The sequence below is a fragment of the Homarus americanus genome, unplaced genomic scaffold (genome assembly GCF_018991925.1).
Source record: "Homarus americanus isolate GMGI-L3 unplaced genomic scaffold, GMGI_Hamer_2.0 scaffold4060, whole genome shotgun sequence".
Taxonomy (NCBI): Eukaryota; Metazoa; Arthropoda; class Malacostraca; order Decapoda; family Nephropidae; genus Homarus; species Homarus americanus.
Genome location: NW_024746161.1, coordinates 5,044,891 through 5,060,679, shown reverse-complemented (window position 1 = coordinate 5,060,679; position 15,789 = coordinate 5,044,891). Strand labels below are relative to the sequence as shown.

At 40.0% G+C, this 15,789-nt stretch overlaps 1 protein-coding gene across 3 annotated transcripts in view; it reads left to right on the top strand.

Moving 5' to 3' along the window:
* The window catches only part of LOC121879040 (kinetochore protein NDC80 homolog), a 103,321-nt gene extending 91,472 nt beyond the window's left edge, over positions 1-11,849 (top strand). For all 3 annotated transcript variants that reach the window (XM_042385524.1, XM_042385522.1, XM_042385523.1), the window contains exons 12-13: positions 9,491-9,606; positions 10,445-11,849. In XM_042385524.1, the coding sequence (XP_042241458.1) occupies positions 9,491-9,606; positions 10,445-10,634 (306 nt within the window). In that variant the 3' untranslated portion in view covers positions 10,635-11,849. The remainder of the gene's footprint in view (positions 1-9,490; positions 9,607-10,444) is intronic.
* Positions 11,850-15,789: the final 3,940 nt, after the last annotated feature.

The window sequence follows — 15,789 nt, the reverse complement described above, 5'->3', positions numbered from 1 at the left end:
AGGTATAGTTTTCTCTGGGCCTTGGTAACACTACACTAGATACAGTTATCTCTGGGCCTTGGTAACACTACACGAGGTACAGTTATTTCTGGGTCTTGGTAACACTACACTAGGTATAGTTTTCTCTGGGCCTTGGTAACACTACACGAGGTACAGTTATTTCTGGGCCTTGGTAACACTACACTAGGTACAGTTATCTCTGGGCCTTGGTAACACTACACTACGTACAGATATCTCTGGGCCTTGGTAACACTACACTAGGTACAGTTATCTCTGGGCGTTGGTAACACTACACCTCTAGGCACAGTTATATCTGGGCCTTGGTAACACTACACTACATACAGATATCTCTGGGCCTTGGTAACACTACACCATTAGGTACAGTTTTCTCTGGGCGTTGGTAACACTACACCACTAGGTACAGTTATTTCTGGGCCTTGGTAACACTATACTAGATATAGTTATCTCTGGGCCTTGGTAACACTACACAAGGTACATTTATTTCTGGGCCTTGGTAACACTACACTAGATACAGTTATCTCTGGGCCTTGGTAACACTACACTAGGTACAGTTATTTCTGGGTCTTGGTAACACTACACTAGGTATAGTTTTCTCTCGGCCTTCGTAACACTACACTAGGCACTGTTATCTTTGGGCCTTGGTAACACTACACTAGGCACTGTTATCTTTGGGCCTTGGTAACACTACACCTCTAGGCACAGTTATCTTTGGGCCTTGGTAACACTACACCTCTAGGTACAGTTATCTCTGGGCCTTGGTAATACTACACCATTAGGTACAGTTATTTCTGGGCCTTGATAACACTACACTAGGTACAGTTTTCTCTGGGCGTTGGTAACACTACACTAGGTACAGTTATCTCTGGGCCTTGGTAACACTACACCATTAGGTACAATTATCTCTGGGCATTGGTAACACTACACTAGGTACAGTTATCTCTGGGCATTGATAACACTACACTAGGTACAGTTTTCTCTTGGCGTTGGTAACACTACACTAGGTACAGTTATCTCTGGGCATTGGTAACACTACACTAGGTACAGTTTTCTCTGGGCGTTGGTAACACTACACTAGGTACAGTTATCTCTGGGCCTTGGTAACACTACACTAGGTACAGTTATTCATGGGCCTTGGTAACACTACACTAGGTACAGTTATCTCTTGGCCTTGGTAACACTACACTAGGTACAGTTATCTCTGGGAGTTGGTAACACTACACTAGGTACAGTTATTCCTGGGCCTTGGTAACACTACACTAGGTACAGTTATCTCTGGGCCTTGGTAACACTACACTAGGTACAGTTATCTCTGGGAGTTGGTAACACTACACTAGGTACAGTTATCTCTGGGAGTTGGTAACACTACACTAGGTACAGTTATTCCTGGGCCTTGAGAACACTTCACTAGGTACAGTTATCTCTGGGCCTTGATAACATTACACAAGGTACAATTATCTTTGGGCCTTGGTAACTCTACACAAGGTACAATTATCTTGGGGCCTTGGTAACTCTACACAATTTACAGTCATCACCTAGGCCTTGATAACATTACACAAGGTACAGTTATCTTTGGGCCTTGGTAACACTACACCACCAGGCACAGTTATCTTTGGGCCTTGGTAACACTACACCACTAGGCACGTTTATCTTTGGGCCTTGGTGACACTACACAAAGCACAATTATCTTGGGGCCTTGAGAACACTTCACTAGGTACAGTTATCTCTGGGCCTTGGTAACAACACACTAGGTACAGTTATCTCTGGGCCTTGGTAACAATACACTAGGTACAGTTATCTCTGGGTATTGGTAACACTACAGAAGGTACAATTACCTCTGGGCCTTAGTAACACTGCACTAGGTACAGTTATCTCTGGGTATTGGTAACACTACAGAAGGTACAATTACCTCTGGGCCTTAGTAACACTGCACTAGGTACAGTTTTCTCTGGGCCTTGGTAACACTCTACATGGTACAGTTATCTCTGGGCCTTGGTAACACTACACTATTTACAGTTATCTCTTGGTGTTGGTAACACTACACAAGGTATAATTACCTCTGGGCCCTGGTAACACTCTGCAAGGTACAGTTATCTCTGGGCCTTGGTAACACTACACTAGTTATAGTTATCTCTGGGCGTTGGTAACACTACACAAGGTAAATTTATCTCTGGGCCTTGGTAACACTACACTAGGTACAGTTATCTCTGGGCGTTGGTAACACTACACAAGGTACAGTTATTTCTGGGTCTTGGTAACACTACACAAGGTGCAGTTATCTCTGGGCTTTGGTAACACTACACAAGGTACAGTTATTTCTGGGTCTTGGTAACACTACACAAGGTACAGTTATTTCTGGGTCTTTGTAACACTACACTAGGTACAGTTATTTCTGGGCCTTGGTAACACTATACTAGTTATAGTTATCTCTGGGCTTCAGTAACACTACACAAGGTACAGTTATTTCTGGGTCTTTGTAACATTACACTAGGTACAGTTATTTCTGGGCCTTGGTAACACTATACTAGATATAGTTATATCTGGGCTTTAGTAACACTATACAAGGTACAGTTTTCTCTGGGTCTTGGTAACACTACACAAGCTACAGTTATCTCTGGGCCTTGGTAACACTACATAAGGTATAGTTTTCTCTGGGCCTTGGTAACACTACACTAGGTACAGTTATCTCTGGGCCTTGGTAACACTACACTAGGTACAGTTATTTCTGGGTCTTGGTAACACTACACTAGGTTTAGTTTTCTCTCGGCCTTGGTAACACTACACTAGGTACAGTTATCTCTGGGCCTTGGTAACACTACACTAGGTACAGTTATCTCTGGGCCTTGGTAACACTACACTAGGTACAGTTATCTCTGGGCCTTGGTAACACTACACTAGGTACAGTTATCTCTGGGCGTTGGTAACACTACACTAGTGAGGTACAGTTATTCCTGGGCCTTGGTAACACACCTCTAGGCACAGTTATATCTGGGCCTTGATAACACTACGCAAAGTACAGTTATCTCTGGGCCTTGGTAACACTACACCATTAGGTACAGTTATCTCTGGGCCTTGATAACACTACACTAGGTACAGTTTTCTCTGGGCGTGGGTAACACTACACTAGGTACAGTTATCTCTGTGCCTTGGTAACACTACACCATTAGGTACAATTATCTCTGGGCATTGGTAACACTACACTAGGTACAGTTATCTCTGGGCCTTGGTAACACTACACCACTAGGCACAGTTATCTTTGGGCCTTGGTAACACACACACCACTAGGCACGGTTATCTCTGGGCCTTGGTAACACTACACAAGGTACAGTTATCTCTGGGCCTTGATAACACTACACTAGGTACAGTTATTCCTGGGCCTTGGTAACACTACACCTCTAGGCACAGTTATCTTTGGGCCTTGGTAACACTACACAAGGCACAATTATCTTGGGGCCTTGAGAACACTACACAAGGTACATTTATTTCTGGTCTTGGTAACACTACACAAGATACAGTTATCTCTGGGCCTTGGTAACATTACACAAGGTACAGTTATCTTTGGGCCTTGGTAACACTACACCACTAGGCACTGTTATCTCTGGGCCTTGGTAACACTACACCACTAGGCACTGTTATCTTTGGGCCTTGGTAACACTACACAAGGCACAATTATCTTGGGGCCTTGAGAACACTTCACTAGGTACAGTTATCTCTGGGCCTTGATAACATTACACAAGGTACAGTTATCTTTGGGCCTTGGTAACTCTACACAAGGTACAATTATCTTTGGGCCTTGGTAACTCTACACAAGGTACAATTATCTTGGGGCCTTGGTAACTCTACACAATTTACAGTCATCACCTGGGCCTTGATAACATTACACAAGGTACAGTTATCTTTGGGCCTTGGTAACTCTACACAAGGTACAATTATCTTTGGGCCTTGGTAACTCTACTCAAGGTTACAATTATCTTGGGGCCTTGGTAACTCTACACAATTTACAGTCATCACCTGGGCCTTGATAACATTACACAAGGTACAGTTATCTTTGGGCCTTGATAACATTACACAAGGTACAGTTATCTTTGGGCCTTGGTAACTCTACACAAGGTACATTTATCTCTTGGGCTTGGTAACACTACACAAGGTACAATTATCTTGGGGCCTTGGTAACATTACACCTCTAGGCACAGTTATATATGGGCTTTGGTAACACTACACCTCTAGGCACAGTTATATCTGGGCCTTGATAACACTACACAAGGTACAGTTATCTCTGGGCCTTGGTAACACTACACCATTAGGCACAGTTATCTCTGGGCCTTGGTAACACGACACAACTACGTACAGTTATATTTTGGCCTTGGTAACACTACACAAGGTACAGTTATCTCTGGGCCTTGGTAACACTACACCACTAGGTACAGTTATATCTTGGCCTTGGTAACACTACACAAGATACAGTTATCTCTGGGCCTTGGTAACACTGTACCACTATGTACAATTACATCTGGGCCTTGGTAACACTCTACAAGGTACAGTTATTTCTGGGCCTTGGTAACACTACACTAGGTACAGCTATCTCTGGGCATTGGTAACACTACAATAGGTACAGTTATCTCTGGGCCTTGGTAACACTACACCACTAGGTACAGTTATATCTGGGCCTTGGTAACAGTACACTAGGTACAGTTATCTCTGGGTATTGGTAACACTACACAAGGTACAATTACCTCTGGGCCTTAGTAACACTGCACTAGGTACAGTTATCTCTGGGTATTGGTAACACTACACAAGGTACAATTACCTCTGGGGCCTTAGTAACACTGCACTAGGTATAGTTATATCTGGGCCTTGGTAACACTACACTATTTACAGTTATCTCTTAGTGTTGGTAACACTACACAAGGTACAATTACCTCTGGGCCCTGGTAACACTCTGCAAGGTACAGTTATCTCTGGGCCTTGGTAACACTACACTAGGCACAGTTATCTCTAGGTCTTGGTAACACTACACAAAGCACAGTTATCTCTGGGTCTTGGTAACACTACACCACTAGGCACAGTTATCTCTGGGCCTTGGTAACACAAGAACACTAGATACAGTTTTCTCTGGGCCTTGGTAACACAACAACACTAGATACAGTTTTCTCTGGGCCTTGGTAACACTACACAAGGCACAGTTATCTCTGGGTCTTGGTAACACTACACCACTAGGCACTGTTATCTCTGGGCCTTGGTAACACTACACAAAGCACAGTTATCTCTGGGCCTTGGTAATGCTACACAAGGTACAATTATCTTGGGGCCTTGGTAACACTACACTAGGTACAGTTATCTCAGGGTCTTGGTAACATTACACAAGGTTCAGTTATCTCTGGGCCTTGGTAACACAACACCGTTAGTTACAGTTATCTCTTGAGATTGGTAACACTACACAAGGTACAGTTATCTCTGGGCCTTGGTAACAGTACACCATTAGGCACAGTTATCTCTGGGCCTTGGTAACACTACACCACTACGTACAGTTATATCTTGGCCTTGGTAACACTACACAAGGTACAGTTATCTCTGGGCCTTGGTAACACTACACCACTAGGTACAGTTATATCTTGGCCTTGGTAACACTACACAAGATACAGTTATCTCTGGGCCTTGGTAACACTGTACCACTATGTACAATTACATCTGGGCCTTGGTAACACTCTACAAGGTACAGTTATTTCTGGGCCTTGGTAACACTACACTAGGTACAGCTATCTCTGGGCATTGGTAACACTACAATAGGTACAGTTATCTCTGGGCCTTGGTAACACTACACCACTAGGTACAGTTATCTCTGGGCCTTGGTAACAGTACACTAGGTACAGTTATCTCTGGGTATTGGTAACACTACACAAGGTACAATTACCTCTGGGCCTTAGTAACACTGCACTAGGTACAGTTATCTCTGGGTATTGGTAACACTACACAAGGTACAATTACCTCTGGGCCTTAGTAACACTGCACTAGGTATAGTTATCTCTGGGCCTTGGTAACACTACACTATTTACAGTTATCTCTTGGTGTTGGTAACACTACACAAGGTACAATTACCTCTGGGCCCTGGTAACAATCTGCAAGGTACAGTTATCTCTGGGCCTTGGTAACACTACACTAGGCACAGTTATCTCTAGGTCTTGGTAACACTACACAAAGCACAGTTATCTCTGGGTCTTGGTAACACTACACCACTAGGCACAGTTATCTCTGGGTCTTGGTAACACTACACAAAGCACAGTTATCTCTGGGTCTTGGTAACACTAAACCACTAGGCACAGTTATCTCTGGGCCTTGGTAACACAAGAACACTAGATACAGTTTTCTCTGGGCCTTGGTAACACAACAACACTAGATACAGTTTTCTCTGGGCCTTGGTAACACTACACAAGGCACAGTTATCTCTGGGTCTTGGTAACACTACACCACTAGCACAGTTATCTTCTGGGCCTTGGTAACACTACACAAGGCACAGTTATCTCTGGGTCTTGGTAACACTACACCACTAGGCACTGTTATCTCTGGGCCTTGGTAACACTACACAAAGCACAGTTATCTCTGGGCCTTGGTAATGCTACACAAGGTACAATTATCTTGGGGCCTTGGTAACACTACACTAGGTACAGTTATCTCAGGGTCTTGGTAACATTACACAAGGTTCAGTTATCTCTGGGCCTTGGTAACACAACACCGTTAGTTACAGTTATCTCTTGAGATTGGTAACACTACACAAGGTACAGTTATCTCTGGGCCTTGGTAACAGTACACCATTAGGCACAGTTATCTCTGGGCCTTGGTAACACTACACCACTACGTACAGTTATATCTTGGCCTTGGTAACACTACACAAGGTACAGTTATCTCTGGGCCTTAGTAACACTACACCACTGGAAGTACAGTTATATCTTGGCCTTGGTAACACTACACAAGATACAGTTATCTCTGGGCCTTGGCAACATAGCGCACTGGGCTAATTACATCTGAGCCTTGGTAACTCTACAAAGGTACAGTTATTTCTGGGCCATGGTAACGCTACACTAGTACCCAGTTATCTTTGGGCCTTGGTAACACTACACCTCTAGGCACAGTTATATCTGGGCCTTGATAACACTACACTAGGTACAGTTTTCTCTGGGCGTTGGTAACACTACACTAGGTACAGTTATCTCTGGGCCTTGGTAACACTACACCATTAGGTACAATTATCTCTGGGCATTGGTAACACTACACTAGGTACAGTTATCTCTGGGCATTGATAACACTACACTAGGTACAGTTTTCTCTTGGCGTTGGTAACACTACACTAGGTACAGTTATCTCTGGGCATTGGTAACACTACACTAGGTACAGTTATCTCTGGGCGTTGGTAACACTACACTAGGTACAGTTATCTCTGGGCCTTGGTAACACTACACTAGGTACAGTTACCTCCTGGGCCTTGGTAACACCACCACTGCGTGCCAGTTATCTCCAGGGCCTTGGTAACTACACTAGGTTACAGTTATCTCTGGGCATTGGTGACACTACACTAGGTACATATCTCTGGGCATTGGCAGCTTCACAAGGCTGTTTTCTTTGGGAGCCTTGGTAACACTACCCACTAGGTACAGTTATCTCTGGGCCTTGGTAACACTACACTAGGTACAGTTATCTCTGGGCATTTGTAACACTACACTAGGTACAGTTATCTCTGGGCCTTGGTAACACTACACTAGGTATAGTTTTCTCTGGGCCTTGGTTACACCACACTAGATACAGTTATATCTGGGCCTTGGTAACACTACACTAGGTACAGTTATCTCTGGGTCTTGATAACACTACACATGGTACAGTTATCTCTGGGTCTTGGTAACACTACACTTTGTACAGTTATCTCTGGGCCTTGGTAACACTACACTTGGTACAGTTATCTCTGGGCCTTGGTAGCACTACACAAGATACAATTATCTCTGGGCCTTGGTAACACTACACTAGGTACAATTATATCTGGGCCTTGGTAACACTACACCACTAGGAACAATTATCTCTGGGCCTTGGTAACACTACACTAGGTACAGTTATCTCGGTGCCTTGGTAACGCTACACCACTAGGTACAATTATCTCTGGGCCTTGGTAACACTACACTAGGTACAGTTGTCTCGGGGCCTTGGTAACACTACATCAGATACAGTTATCTCTGGGCCTTGGTAACACTACACAAGGTACAATTATTTCGGGGCCTTGGTAACACTACATCAGCTACAGTTATCTCTGGGCCTTGGTAACACTACACATGATACATTTACCGTATCTCTGGCCCTTGGGAATACTACACAAGGCACAGTTATCTACAGTGGTACAGAAGGTGTGACCAACATTGCTTGCACTACCACTCATCGGATGATTGTATAACAGCACTTGGTGAGTACTGTATTAAGAGAAGAAATACAATATACTGTACAGTACTGTTCTAGTTATTCACTTTATAACATGTGGCAACACATTTCTTGGTACAAGTATAGTACAAGACAACTTATTTTAAGGAGTTTTTGGTTTCCTGAATCCTAGGTCATCCATGTTACCCCAGTCCTACCAGTAGCCTACTGTATGTCGAGTTTGGTACCATGCACAGTGTCCCCGCCACGTAAACTCAGTTGTATGTTCGTTTTACTTTTTAAAAAGTAAAATAGAGAAAACGAATGCATGATTTAAGTGGTGAAAATATACTAAATAATAGTCTATTTAGAAGTTGATAGTTCCATAAAAGTGAGTGAAATGAGTTTGCTTATGTGGAAATTATTTTGTATAATTATTTAGAAATTATTTTGTATAATTTCACATAATAATCTTAAATTGTAAACAAAACCTCATAGCAACTTGCCCCATGGAGCCCTGAAGCACCTACGATAAGCTAAGTATCTGAGAGTACTGTGAAGAGAAAAGTGAATTTGTGGGATAGAGTGGAGGAAGTAAGCCTCCATTTTATTTTTAACAAGTTAAATAATATTCTGTAATTGTGTTTGTATATACTTACCCCAATTATCTTTTTACTTATATTTATCTATAGAAGTAAAATACTTGTTTTCACAAAGCTTTCAAAACTAAAGTTGATCAAATTACTGTATGCAGTACCAAAGATTTGGGGTAGAATATGTCAGTTGCTGCTTGTTCTCACTTTTCTTGTGTCCGTCTGGTAGCCAATCAACTGCCTTGCTACAAACTGACCCTAGGCCACAGTTACAAGGTTCATTTGAAAAGACTATAGATATTGTTTTTGTTGAAACCAAGTCACTTTGGAGTAAGTGACCTTTCATTGTTGTATTATATGGATATTTTTACTACATTATTACTAAATCTTGATTGAGGTCCGTGTACTATACCGTACTCATAAAATTATTATTTTTTTCTTGATTTCGAATTTCTGTCAAAAGTTGGAGTTTTTCTATCCCACAGGAACAAGAAATGCATCAGGAGAGTGAGCGATTACATCAGCAAATTATAGAGGCACGTAAAACTCATAAGAGCTTCCTCTACCAGAAACAAAGTGCTCTAGACATAGCAAAGGAGGAGTAAGTTTTAAATGGACATTTACTTTTTTAAGCTTTGGATTTTAAACCACTGTTTAAAATACAGGTAAACCTCTATTTGCAGTGGGGTTAGGTTCTTGAAAACCTAATTGCTGGTCGAAATATCATAAATCAGGTTCATTAATTCAGTTCATTGGAATAGGTTCCTGGCCAGTCGGACACCCATATGTATCACCTAAAAAAAAATATATATATATCCTAGAATGTAACTACAGTGTAGTACCACTACACAATTAAACAACACTCACCACATCATAATGAACAAATCTGACATGATCAATGTCGGGTGGAGGTGGGTGGTGGATTAGTGGTCTCATGCAATGTCAGGTCACTCATTATCAGGGTGGGGGATTAGTGGGTCTCATGACCTGAAGATATCTTGAATAAAGATTTTAGAGCAAAAATTATATACAGTAGATATGTGTATTAGAATACCTGTACTGCCATATAATAGCCCAAGATGAGACCATTTTTCAGGAATTTTTTCCAAAAAAATCTTAAATTATAGTGATTTATCTTCCAAACAGTCTCCCTTAACGTTGTCTGTTGGTCTTGGTTTTATTATGCTTGTATGAGTTCTCCAGCAGGATATGTTCATGAAATTTACTATTTATTTATTCTTGTGTGAAACTTGGTGTATATAAAATACAGATTTGGGTGCCGGTAAACCTGTAAATATTTCTTGAGGTCTCTCTCTCTCTCTCTCTCTCTCTCTCTCTCTCTCTCTCTCTCTCTCTCTCCTCTCTCTCTCTCTCTCTCTCTCTCTCTCTCTCTCTCTCTCTCAAAATGACTTACTGCTAATCATTTGTTTGATCAACAGGTTGGAAGCCACAAAGATTCATGGGAAAGAACGTGCACATGCTGGAGCAGCATTCCTGGTGCGTGTGTGTGGTGCTGCACTGGAGCACCTTGAATTTGAAAACCATGAAGCCAACAAGTTTGTTGAGAGTATGGAAAAAACATGCAAACAGCTCTTGAATTCAGTAGAGGTGTCAGATGACAAAGATTGAAATAGCTGTAGATGATGTAAAATTTATAGGATCCCTTCGAGTACTGTATTATTCTTCTTTATTCTTTTAATTTAACATGAAGGCAGTGTGGTAGGTTCCAAGTTGCATTTTCTTATTCATTGTTATTACTTGAAGCTTAATGTGTTTTTTTTTATGGTTTCTTTTTAACCACATTCCATTTTTACATCGGTATAAAAGTGTATTATAGTAAACTTGTAAAACATGCATGTATGAAAAGGTAATTGAAGAAAACTTGCCAAATTCTTGTTATTTTCATTATACCGAGGACAGGAAAAATTAAACTTGAGATTTAAAGAATCACTGAATAGAATGCTGAGGATTGGATTTAAGGATAATGAAATGGAATAAAGTGAAGTGCATAAATTTCTAGTGTGTACCACATGTGTGGATTACAGTAGTACAGTATCTCCATTAGCTGAAACTCAACAATTGCTGGAATTGAAATTTACTAAAATTTTTTGGGAACATTCCAAGGTTGAAAATCAGGTGCAATTTCTGAAAATTCCAAGAAATGTTCTGGAAAACTCAGAATTTTTATTTCTGGTTCTGGGAATAAATTTTCAAGGCATCCACATGTGTCAGGTGCTTAGGTGGTCCAGCTGCTTGGATTGCTAAGTTCACATTCTGTTACCATTGTGGAAGGTTGTTCCTTTGCTAGCTGCTGTTTTCTGTACAATTTGTGTTGTGCAGTGCTGTACATTACTGTACCAGAACAAAATCAGCCAACAATACAGCATTAAAAATTTAAAAATTATTGCACTTTAGGTGTACAGTAAACTCTTGCACTTACGGACAATCAGAGGGGGGGAGAAAGGTATCCAGATGTGGCAAATGTCCGGATGAACTGGGGAACCAATGCGTGTTAACAATAACCATAATATTGTACAGTCTCGTTCAAGATTCTTCGAACACTGCTGGAGACAACTGGCAACTCAAGGCCGTTTGTTTACTATACTGTAGTACGTAGTAAAAATTATGAACGAATGTAAAAGGTTATCGGTGATTGGTTACTTAGTTCCCTGTTGCTTAATTAATGGCTGGGCTTTGTTGTTTCGTATTATATTATACTACGTACAATGGGATATGTTCCACAACTACTAAAAGTCAGCAGTAATGCTATAAAAGTTGTGGAAAAATCATTAAAATATTCTTGCCTATGCAGCATTATGGACATGTTCCACATTAATTCCTGTACAGTACTCCCTCTTTATCGACGGATTTTTTATCGACGGTTTCGATTATCGACGGATTATTTAGCCGGATTTTTATTTTGGCACCAAACAGCTCCTCCCAGTCCTCTCCTTGAACAGGGCTAGAGGGTACATGTTTTTCGAATCGTTTTCAGTTAAAAAATTATTACATCACACGTATATTTTACCTAAACTGCGCCTGAATGAATATATTCTCGGAAATAAATAGTAGTTTTGCTGAAACGTGATGTATTTCAATGTAAAATAAGATAAAATACATGACGGAAACAAAAGACTTTACCTAAGCTTCCGATGTTCTTGAGATGTTACTCGTTTTTTTAATAGTTTTCGGTTAAAATTCTGTTATATTACAATGATATTCTATTCATACTGTGCTTGATATAATACATTCACGGAAATGTAATATTTTTGCTAAAATGACGTACGTATTACAGTGGAAAGTGGGATAAAATCGTGACGAAAACAATGACTTGCGCTTTCTTTCGTTCAAAAGATGTTACCGTAATTACTTTTCGAATGGTTTAGTTAAAAAACTGTTGTATTGTATTACAATAATATCCTAATTGACTTGAATAAATATTACGATACCATATTTCTGAATATTTTCATTAAAATCCATCAAAATCATTTTCCTTGTCATCGTCTGCAGCACCAAACAGCTTCTCCCAGTCCTCTCCTTGAACAGGGCTAGAGGCTACGTGTTTTTCGAATCGTTTTCAGTTAAAAAATTATTACATCACACGTATATTTTACCTTTAAATCATGCGCCTCTGAAATGAATATATTCTCGGAAAAGGCAGTAGTTCGCTGTTCTACGGGCTTCAATGTAAAATAGGATAAATACATGTCAAAAAAAAAACAAAAGACTTCACCTAAGCTTCCGATGTTCTTGAGATGTTATTCGTTTTTTTAATAGTTTTCGGTTAAAATTCTGTTATATTACAATGATATTCTATTCATACTGTGCTTGATATACTACATTCACGGAAATGTAATATTTTTTCCTGAAATGACGTACGTATTACAGTGGAAAGTGGGATAAAATCGTGACGAAAACAATGACTCACTTTCTTTCGTTCAAAAGATGTTACCGTAATCACTTTTCGAATGGTTTAGTTAAAAAACTGTTGTATTACAATAATATTCCCTCCTAATTGACTTGAATAAATACTTGAATGGAAATATACAATATTTTTGTTGAAACTACCCGCGTTTCAGTGTAAAGTGTTGTAATAATAAATGGTAAACAATTTGCCTTGGGCAGCCGGATTTTTGGACTTTTACTGTACTGTACACTGTTTTCTTTACTGTAAGGACCGATGTTCACTTCAATAAATGAAATCGTAAGTTTGCTAGTATTTTTGTCCACTTATTATATTATTATTATACACTATTATTTAAGGTTATGCGTAAAGGAAACGCATTAATGCTTAAAGGTACATTTATTCAACATATGCTAATAATAGTTAGAAAAATTACGTAACCATCACGGTATCGACGGTTTCTTTATCGACGGCCGTTTACAGAACGTAACCCCCGTCGATAAAGAGGGAGTATCAATTTTCTACAATATCAAAATATTGTGAGGATTGATTTTATTTATTTTTGGCTTCGGTTTATTTGGTACTTACCCTCGGAGCAATGAACAATGGCAGACTGTAGTACCCTTCAGAGAGGGGGGACTGGTGGACATAACAGCTGATTGTTGGTTAGACATAGTGAAAGATGTAAATCTTTGTTTTCTCATGTGATATCTCCGCAGTAGAATTGTGAGCAAAGTTCCCTGGACACTTGATTATTATTATTAGTGAGATCAGGAATTTTTTTTTTTTTTTCAGACTTATCTCAGAAGCATCCCCTTCCATTTGAAGTCTGACATAGTAAGTGATGAGAAGCATTGCAATTAGACATTATAAGTGATCCAGAAGTAGATGCCAGATATTGTCAAGGGTTCGTGGAGTTTTGTCCACAATTGTACATAGTTCTTCACTTCATTCTTTGGCAGAATAGGTTTAGATATTCTTTATTATACTTTTGTGTCTGTGTGTGTACACACACACTTGCTCGCTCACCTTGTAGCTTTCTCTTAACCCATGCTGGCAATCTATTGAGGTGAATTTGAGCATCATGAGAAATGGGTGCCCAAATTAGCAAATTCAGTATTTTGGTAAGCCCAGAGTCCCAAACAGGCTAAATTATTTGAGGGTTTGGTGTGTGTGTTTAAATATACTGCAGTATACAGTACATCACAGCCTGTGTACATTTCCATGTGGTAAATTTAATTTATTTCCAATCCTTTACTATCTTTTAGGTGACAAAATATTTCATTTTATGCAGTTTCTAGGGCATAATAATATAATACAGTATCCTCTAACATTTATAAAACCAACCTCTGTTACATTTTTATGTTTATAATTACTTTTCCCTTATTTGGATTCTAAAACTGGTCTCTTTTAAGTTTTACTTATTTGTTGTATCATAATGAAAAAAAGATTGTAAGAAATTTTAAGTTTTCTATTAAGAAATTAAAAATACATCCCAGGTTGACTTTATTTTTGAAGTGAAATTTATCACATTCCAAATAAAATTGTTTTTTACACCAAAAAAAAAAAAAAGGTCTACTTCCATTGCCTCCTCTGCTTGTGGGCAGTGTGCCACTGAGAGCTGACAAACACTATCTAATAAAAACAAAGCCTTGGACATAAAACACAATTTCAAAAAGTTTAAGAATGAACAGGCACAAAATTAAAATAAGAACTTTGAATGAGAGAACATCAAATGAGAGAAGGAAGTTTGCAAATGTTTGCAGGTCGATGACAAGGTAGCAGTGGGACATTTTGGAATTTAGTGAATAAAGATGGACAAGATTGAATCCTAGTGAAGAATTTTATGAACTGTACATGAGCAGTGCAAGGCATGAAAGTGGTGTTGGTATTCTTGTAAACCAGAAGTTGGGTAATTGTCAGATTGTTCTGTTAGTCAAGTTTAATGTAAAACCCATGGAATTGGTAATTATAAGGTTATATATACCAACACTTGAGAGTGAGGATGAAATCCTATGAAAATTTAAAGAAGCCAAAAAGCATTGTGAAGTTTAATGAATGTCTCATTGTAATGGGTCATTTAAATGCAGCAAACACATTGAAGGGGAAAAAATGCACCGCAAGTAGACCACATGGGTTGGGTAGTGAGATGAAAATGTAAATAATATTTTCAGGAATCAAATACGGGTATCCCTCAAGATACGAGTGGGTTAGGTAAAAAATAAATACATTTGAGTCTGGATTTACGCGGTGCCTTGCCAGAATTGAAATGCTTGATTTGCACAGTAAATTTGGTCATTTACGCGGAGAGCATCTGGCGGTCCTGCAATGCCATTTTTGGATTCAAACCTCCCGCCATGTTTGGGTAAGCGGCGCGAGTAGGTTGCGCAGTGTAAGTCTCTGTTGCATTATCGGTGACGTCATATGACGTATCGGACTGTGATTGGTCCAAGCATCCTTACCTCCCTCCGCCGCTAGCTGTGATTGGTTTAATGTAATATGACGTGGCCTGCCACGGGAGGGAAGGCGCTTGACCTAGCCGCGTCAGTTACTCTCCTCCCAGTCACTCTGTGTAAACTGTGTTCTATTGTTCCGATAATTTCGTAAGAATGGCTTCCACTGGACCCCCACCACCACAGAAAAACCTTGCATTACCTGGACCCAGCTGCCCTAGGCCAAAGAAGATACGACGTGCCCTAAGTTACGAAGTGAAGTACAAGATTATACAAGATTTAGAAAAAGGAACCAGACAGGTTGATTTGGCGCGCCAACATGGTGTAAACGAATCTACGATCAGGACGATCAAGAAGGATGCAGCCAAGATAAAAGAACACATGAACATCACAAAGTCTACAGGTGCTTCAATGGTGAAGTACTGCC